The sequence below is a fragment of the Haplochromis burtoni genome, unplaced genomic scaffold, assembly GCF_018398535.1.
Source record: "Haplochromis burtoni strain Fernald_Lab_line unplaced genomic scaffold, NCSU_Asbu1 Contig_572, whole genome shotgun sequence".
Taxonomy (NCBI): Eukaryota; Metazoa; Chordata; class Actinopteri; order Cichliformes; family Cichlidae; genus Haplochromis; species Haplochromis burtoni.
In genome coordinates this window covers 309,236-318,045 of record NW_024582933.1, presented here as the reverse complement: position 1 = coordinate 318,045, position 8,810 = coordinate 309,236, and the positions used below count along the sequence as shown (strand labels likewise).

General features: G+C 37.8%; 1 protein-coding gene across 4 annotated transcripts in view; it reads left to right on the top strand.

Moving 5' to 3' along the window:
• LOC102302024 (cytochrome P450 2J4) overlaps positions 1-7,693 on the top strand; it is a 9,460-nt gene extending 1,767 nt beyond the window's left edge. For 3 of the 4 annotated variants that reach the window (XM_005948084.2, XM_014329479.2, XM_014329478.2), the window contains 8 exons: positions 3,000-3,162; positions 3,283-3,432; positions 3,534-3,694; positions 4,148-4,324; positions 4,401-4,539; positions 4,772-4,959; positions 6,590-6,731; positions 6,907-7,693. In XM_005948084.2, coding sequence (XP_005948146.1) covers positions 3,000-3,162; positions 3,283-3,432; positions 3,534-3,694; positions 4,148-4,324; positions 4,401-4,539; positions 4,772-4,959; positions 6,590-6,731; positions 6,907-7,082 — 1,296 coding nt within the window. In that variant the 3' untranslated portion in view covers positions 7,083-7,693. The remainder of the gene's footprint in view (positions 1-2,999; positions 3,163-3,282; positions 3,433-3,533; positions 3,695-4,147; positions 4,325-4,400; positions 4,540-4,771; positions 4,960-6,589; positions 6,732-6,906) is intronic. The other variant, XM_042214479.1, reaches the window with a different exon arrangement.
• The last annotated feature ends 1,117 nt before the right edge of the window (positions 7,694-8,810 follow it).

The following is an 8,810-nucleotide window of genomic DNA, read 5'->3' as shown; positions in this document are numbered from 1 at the left end:
GATCTCAATTTCAGTGAAAATAATCGTGATTATCATTTTTGCCATAATCGAGCAGCCCTAGTGCAAGTTATATTTTGTTATTCGATTCGCAATAGCTTTGTGCTTCTGTAGGTCAGACTGTTCATTCAGCAGTTCATGGAGCTGGTTTTATAACATTACCGACAATGAAATAATGTCACTCCTGCTTTGCTTTTGCAATCAAACACAAACATTTTTGCATTTCTCTGCGGTATGAGTGTGCTATGCGTGTGTAGTTCTAAATCTGCATAGCGTGTTTAAGTGTATGGAGGGCTTGGAGTGTCAATAAATACATTATTAAATATTTAATTAAATGTATCATTAATGAATTAAAATGTTAAATATTTAAATAATAAAAATATTATTAATTAATACAAAAAATAATTAAAAATTAGTTATTAAATTCTTTAAATGATGATACTCGATTTTTAAGTAATGATTTATATATGTAATTATTTTCAAATATATATTTTTACATATTTATCATGTTGGCAATCACCTTGCAGCATGTAAAAATGACCTTGGATTTAGCCTTAAGCATCATTTCATTTTCATTTCAGAACTGTAGCATGTTATTTATATCCATAAAAGGCAGGGGCGGCTCTAGAAGGGTGGCATGGGGTGGCAAGTGCCACCCTAAAATGATCCCTTGCCACCCCAAGTGCCACCCCAGTTTTGCATATGACGGTGTTGTTTATTAAAATAAGATAGCATTAACAGTTTTTATCGTAGTTACAGTCAACAGTGAATATAAATGCTAAAACTGAATATATTGGATAGTGTTCCACCCCTGCACCATTAACAAATGGTTCAGTCCATAGCAGGACCGGCTTTTTTCTTGTTTTCAGTAGCAAGCCATGCTTATGATTGTGCCAGAGCACATTTTGAACAACACCATGGGAATTTTGGATTTTACACAGGTGGTTGGATGTTACACTCTGGAAATGGAAGGAAGGTGAGTGTTATTAACCCTCCGTGGTCCACGGACACGCTGCACCTCCAAATCACATGACTATTTTAAGCTGACATAGCAAAAAGCTGCAGCCATGCTGAGTCTCTATTTCAGCCCACATTGAAAGTTCGGACTTTAAAGTTTTTACATTTTAATTACAGGCCAGTAAATCCAGAGTTATGATAATATATATAAGCCATGCTTTTTTTCTAAATACTGTCGTTACGTTTTTGTGTGTGTGTGTTTTAAGCATTTTCTAAGGACAGCGCGAAAACAGTAAAGAAAGGGAAAAAAACACCTCTTTCCTATCGGTGGAAAAATGTACCATGTCGACCAATTTAAAAAAAAAAGTCAACATGTGGGATTTGGTTGTTTGGGAAGAGGGAAAAGTTTTGGGAATGACGGTAACGGCAGCGAGACAGAGCAAGCGAGTGAGAGAGAGTTTTTAGATGTGGGAGATTTGTGATGTTTAGTGTGGAGTGTATACTTAGTGTATTGTGTTGTCTTGTGTAGCTGTTCTGTTGTGTAGTCGTTTTGTTTTGTGTGTCAGTAAGGGCACTAATGAATGTCACTAAGGCACATTTGCAATGTAAACACTGTCACTAACCAGCAGAGTGATACACCTCCTGTTGTCAGGCCTGCAGGTTTATCCCTACGCTGTTCTCCTCTGTCTTTTGGTGGACAAACTTTTTTTTTATTGGAACACATCATTTGTGGGGCATCTTATTGCAACACCTGATTGTTCTCTCACTATAGTTTTAGTAATATTTTTAAATGGTTGTAGAAAATGAAAAAAACAAACGGCAGGTGTATTGGCGGCATTTTTAGATAAATAGTTGTATATGTTTACAAAATGAACAATTTATATTTGCATTTCAAGTTATACAAATTTACCCAACATGTCTGTGGGGTTTCTTTTACAGTAAAAAATACTACTAGGATTTTTAGTTCTTTGTGTGATTTCAGATCAGTAATAGTACTATTAATAGTAATAGTAGTACTAATGCAGTATGTCAGTGAAAAAAACAACTAAATTCAGTTGAGCTGAAAAGAATGATACCAAACAAGGCAAGGGGGAAAAAATAAAATGAAACAATTTAAGGGTGAAATACAAGCGTAAACTCAAATGGAGTCAAAAATGGCCAGTTGTATTTCAGACCTCAGTGGGTTAATCCAACAAATCATGAAAAAGTAGGTTAAAATTTTTGTTCATGACAGTGCAGATTTCTGACATTTTGTGTAATTTAAGCTGTAAAAATGTGATTGTTTTCTAACAAAAAACAGTGTGAAACTTAAGTTAGACTTGTGTTTGTAAATGAACCACCCCATGTTGTGTAGCTTTCTGGATTTTATACTTATTGGGCTACATATTTATTTATTATACAGGCTATACAGTACATAACATCAAAACTCACATGTTTTATGTAACTTAAGTGTGTAATTATGTGGACTACAGACAATAATTAAGTTATAGACTATATTTATTTGAAAAATGTGTATACTTACTGCATTTGAATCATTTTAACCATATGTAACCACCTGCATATGTGTTTGGGGGGAAAAAAAGGCTTTGATTTTGCCACCCCCATTTGATTTCTTTGCCACCCTAAGAAAATTTCTCTAGATCCGCCCCTGATAAAAGGTGAATTATAAATGCCTAGCAACCACCTGGCAGTGGGTTAAAAAAAAAAGATCAAATAAACAACATCTACCACCATTTCTTTTTAAACTTTTTTTCAGTGTGATTAGGATATTGTAAATTCCTGCAATAATACAGAGAAAACCCCAGCAACCATCAAGCACATGGCAACAAACTGCATTTTAGCAGAACGAAATCTCAAGCAGCACCAGGCTCGGGGACGGGTAACTATCTGCCGCGACTGGTTTGGGGTGAGGGGATGGAAACAGTACGAAAACATAGCGTGCAAGACAGTCAGAGATGAATAAAAACGAATGTTTAAATGCAAAGTGATGTATAAAAACACAGTTGTCATCCTCACTAACACACCTGTCCACTTTCTGTGTTCAGTTTGCAGAGAAATATGGAAAAATTTTCAGCCTTCGACTCTTTGGTGGAAGAGTTGTGGTCCTTAATGGCTATAAGCTTTTGAGAGAAGCGCTGGTCCAACAAGGAGAAGATTTCACAGATCGTCCCGCAGTACCCATATTTGAAGACTTATTTGGGAATAATGGTGTTTTTTTTCTTTTCCTTTTTTTCCCCAAAAGAATCTCATTAGCAGCAATTAGACCAGCAGCATCAGTGTGTGTGTGTGTGTGTGTGTGTGTGTGTGTGTGTGTGTGTGTGTCCAAAGGTCTTGTGATGTCAAATGGGTATCAGTGGAAGCAGCAGAGGAGATTTACTCTTCATACACTCAGAAACTTTGGTCTGGGGAAGAAGACCCTGGACTTTTCCATCCAGCAGGAGTGCCAGTATCTCATAGAGGCCTTTGCGGATCATCAAGGCACACACAAACACACGCACACACACTTAGAAATTGCACAAACATCATTACGCAACAAGTCTTTTACTGCCTCGTATTCTCATTGTCTCTTTATTCTACAGGAAAGCCTGTTAATGCCCAGCCACTGTTAAACAACGCCGTGTCAAACATCATCTGCTGTTTGGTATTTGGGGATCGATTTGAGTACACTGATGAGCAGTATCAGTCTATTCTTAATAACTTTACCGAGATAGTACGTTTACAGGGAACCACAGTGGCACAGGTAACCTCCTTTAAAAAGGCAACAACATTTATTAATCTTATTACATCACAACATGTCCTAAATACATGTCATATATAGTCAAGTAACAAACATCACCTTATTGAATTCAAATGTCTTGATCTAAAAAGAATTTTTTTACTGAACATCCATAATTGGAAAGTGTGTTAATAATTATCTAGATTAACCTTTAATTTCAGTGGTCACTGAAACATAAACTGAGTGTATAGAATCACCAAACTGAAATGGTTTGTTGGCTTTGCTCCAAAATAAGGGTTTGAAAGATTTAATTTTTCCCTGGATGTTAGACTTCCTTCAATATCTTTGGATCTGTGGAATTCCCCAACACATGTTAATTCAGGATCCTTTTAGTACCACATAGAAATACACAAGTAGAAATGTCACAGTTGTTACCAGGCCATCATATAATTTGGTAACTGTCTTTCTGTTCTGTAGATGTACAACACAATGCCCTGGCTGGTGAAGTGGCTGCCTGGACCTCATCAGAAGATATTAACTTTAAAACGACACATAACTGATTTCATAAAAACGAAAATCAGAGAACACATAGAAAATTTTAACCCAGCATCACCGAGAGATTACATCGATGCCTTTCTCATAGAAATGGGAGAGGTGAGTGGTGTGCTGTGTTTTCTTTTTGCACTTCAAATGAAATATGTCAACAGTTATTTATTCCTGTCTCTGCTAGAAGGATGGCAGTGATTCAGTTTTTGATCACAGCAGTTTAAGTGCATGCACTATGGACCTGTTTTTTGCTGGAAGCGAAACTACAACCACTACTTTACACTGGGGACTACTTTACATGATCTTCTACCCTGACATACAAGGTGTGCATAATATCCACCATGCCTGCATACTGTGTAATCATCTTGCCATCACATATTGATTGCAGGTGGAATGAGAATTTTCTCCCCAGTTAACTGTACAACAGACAACACTCAGTTATTATGGCTTTTAAGTTTTTTTTAAGTCTCACTCATTTCAGTTTAGTTTTAGTTTTTAAGTTTATTTTCATCTTAAGCTTTATTTTTAAACTTGTTTCCTGTTTTCACTGCACAGAGAGAGTCCAGGCTGAGATCGATGCTGTGATTGGTTCATCCAGACAGCCGTCTATGACTGACAGAGAAAACATGCCCTATACTGATGCGGTCATCCATGAGATCCAGAGAATGGGCAACATTATCCCCTTCAATGTGGCCCGCAGTGCAAGCAAGGACACTGCAATTGATGAGTACACAATCCCAAAGGTACACAATCCACTAATAATTTTAGTGCCTTTTATTTTTCCAAGACAGACTTTCTGGCTTAGCATTTTAAACCTCCAGGAACCAACCCAACCCCCCAAACATAAAAAGCAAATAAATATACAATACACAAAGAAACCCCAAAACAAAACAAACAAACAAACAAACAAACTGACAAACTGTTGAAACAAGGTGATTATCACGTCCTTTCTAAGTATTCAGGAGATCCTACACTTGCTCTTCGACCTCAGCTTTGTTATTTGTCCATTTTGGACTGTTGTTGATACTTGATGATGCAAACATTGTTTATTTTTTTTGAAGTTGCACAAAGTTATAACTTTAATTAAGTAGCTGTTCACTCTAGTTCATACTAGTGTTTCAAGTATTGTATGGGAAGACAGAAATCATGTGTTTATGTGAGCTTGAACCTGTAGGTGAGTGAGTCTTTCGAATATTGTTCAGAAAATGATCTAAATTCCTGATAAATTAGATGCATTTATTATTAACTGTAGTTATTGGCTAAAATCTATGGAAATGGGATATTTTGTGAGATTTAAATAAGAACAGAATGCAGTGATTTGTAAGTTTTATAAACCAACATGTAACAGAAATATATTAGAAAACATGTCAGATGTTTAAATTGAGATATTTTACTATTTCATAAAAACTATCAGCTTATTTTGAATCTGATTACAGAAACATGTCCTAAAAAGGTGGGATAGTAGAAGAGTCATGAAACAAAAAAATATATAACAAATAAAACTCAAGACTGCCTAACAGCTAAATTCCTATATCAGAAAGGATGGGACATTTTCTCCAAAAAAGTCCAGCAGCAGGTCTCCTCAGTTTGCAAATGAGTAAAAAAAATGAGTAAAAAGATGATATAGTACACAGTGGTAAACACGGTGTTGTCCCAATGAATTTTATTAGTTTAAATATCTGATATTTTCTCTTTCTTCTGATTTTATTTTATTTTTTTTATTTATTACACTTGTTACGACCCGTCTAGGGCCAGGCAATAACATGACTGAGGCACTCGCTTCCTCCCCAAGACCCAAGCAGCCACAGCAAACAAATCCGTTTGTTATAATGTGATTTATTTACAATGTGGAAAAAAGGAACAACAAAACGGGAGTGTCAACACTTCAGGGTGAGCCAAGGCCAAAACAATAAACAAAACAAATCTACACAAATCCCACACCCCTGCCCTTACCAAAACAAAGTCCAAAAAATAAAGACAGAGTCTGACCTCCTTAACTAATTCAAAACAGGAGAAAACGGGTGATCAAAAGAAACGGCAGCTCACCCCTACCCACTCCACTTCCACAACTTCTAAGCCGCACTGCAGCCAGCGGCTGCCACAGGTACACTGCTGGATCATGAGGAGAAACGCAAGGACCTCTCCCGCCGTAGCACTCCAGTCTCCTTTTAATGGGCGGGTCCTCCAGCTGGGACCAGTCACGTCAGGGCGGTGTATCCACGCACCAATCGGAGCAGGGCCCTGGCACAGCTGAATTAACATAAAAAGATACATCACCTGCACAAAACAAACACATGAACATGCAAGTTCGTAACACACTTTTGATTATTTTACAATTTTAGCATCTCAGTTTTTTGTGTCATACTTCTTCAGGGCACCATAATCATGGCTACACTTGACTCGGTCCTACATGATGAGTCAATGTGGGAAACTCCACACTCTTTCAACCCCGAACACTTTCTGGACCAGGATGGTAAATTTCGCAAGAGAGAGGCCTTCCTTCCATTTTCTGCAGGTTAGTTGGAAGTCAAAACCTTTTCTATTCTAAAAAGAGCAAAATGAAAAACCCATACTATGTCTTTCCTTGTAATCATCTTGCCACCACAATGTCTTTGTTTGTGCAATATTAATCTGTGATAAAAGTGACTATTTTATCTAACATAATAAAACTGTATGCTGTGTATTCTCAGGTAAGCGTGTGTGTATTGGGGAACAGCTGGCCAGGATGGAGTTATTCCTGTTCTTTGCCTCCCTCCTTCAGAGGTTTTCATTCTCTGCACCTGCTGGAGAGCGGCCCAGTCTGCAGTTCCAGCTGGGAGGGACTCGCTGTCCCCAACCTTACCGCCTCTGTGCTGTAACACGTTAAACCAGCAACTATGACAAAGTGAAAATGCCTGATTCTCAGCTTGATCAATCACTGTTTTATCACATTTATTATCTAATACAGTATCTACCCCTCTGTATTTTTCATATCTCATTAGTGTATGTAAAATGGGATTTGTCATTTTTGTTCTTGTCAGCCGGTATACCAGTTTTGATAAACTTTTACACAGTGAATCTTTTATATTCAAGTATACATTTTAATGTTAAACCAGCTAAAACTGAGATTAGTTTATCCTTTCATTCTGACATTAAAGCAAGTGAAAGCATGGACTGAGTCCCTTTGCTGGCTAACAATTTCATAGTATATGATACCTGCCTGTTCATTGCTTTTACAATTCTGAATTCTGTCATGTTATGAGGAGAAAAGCTTGTTTCAAAGAAAACATTATAAAAAATTCCACTTTATTTGAAGGCTTATAGAATACTTGACCTTAAACAAATACTAACTCTGAAAATTTGTCTCTTCTGAAGCTTGACTTTTCATATCTCTATACATCAGCATGTACCCAGTCAAAGTTTTTTGTTTTACCTGAAGTGTGTTTGAAGTGAGAAAAATCTAGGGTGGCAAGGGATTCTTGAATAAAAGTGTTATTGCCACATTTTAGAAATACTTCTCAAAACCAATAATTTAAGCTGTATAAAAATGAGCAGCAGGTGTGCCATGATGGTTGCAGTACCAAAAGAGTATCGAATGCAGGGTATAAAGGACTTGATTTGCTGTGGGGAGTGTTTGGGTGCAACTGGGCATCCAAATTGACACCATTAAGTTTAGGATTTTGGTGCAAGAAAGACCTCTGTACCTCGGGAGTATTGCTTCTGTTATTAGCTCAATAAGATGCAATACTTGAATGATCCTTTAGAAATTTGGAGTTCAGATTTTATAATTAGTTTTAAGATTTTATTGTGGACTTTTAAAGCCCTCTCTGAGCTTCCACCAAAGTGTATTTTAATCTGACATCGTACCTGGTCATAAGGTCCTCAGCCAAAGCTCTGCTGGTCGTCCTATATTTTAGGTGAGAAACGATGTTACCGGGCTTTGTCTGTCATGGAGCTGACAGCGAGATCACTTTTATCTTTTAAATCCCTCTTAAAGACAGATTTTTATAACCAGGCTTTTTCACGAGTTATTTTTATCATTTCTGTGTTTTGAGTTTTGAGTTATTTCTAAGGGGCAGCACGGTGGCACGGTGGTTAGCACTGTTGCCGCACAGCAAGAAGGTCCTGAGTTCAATTCCAACATCAGGCCGGGGTCTTTCTGTGTGGAGTTTGCATGTTCTCCCCGTGTTTGCGTGGGTTCCCTCCGGGTACTCCGGCTTCCTCCCACCGTCCAAAGACATGCAGCTTGTGGGGATAGGTTAATTGGATAATCCAAATTGTCACTAGGTGTGAATGTGCGAATGAATGTGAGTGCGAATGGTTGTCTGTCCCTGTGTGTTGGCCCTGCGACAGACTGGCGACCTGTCCAGGGTGTACCCTGCCTCTCGCCCTATGACAGCTGGGATAGGCTCCAGCGCCCCCCGTGACCCTGAAAAGGATAAGCGGAAGCGAATGGATGGATGGATGGATTGGATGGATTTTTTATGTGTCTTTTTCGCTTATAACTTTTTCATTTTTTGTTTTAATTTGATCATTTAATGAACCTTTTAATTTATGCTGTCAGCATTCCTGTACATGGAAAAAGCCAAACTAAGGTCCTTTCCACCAGTTGGAG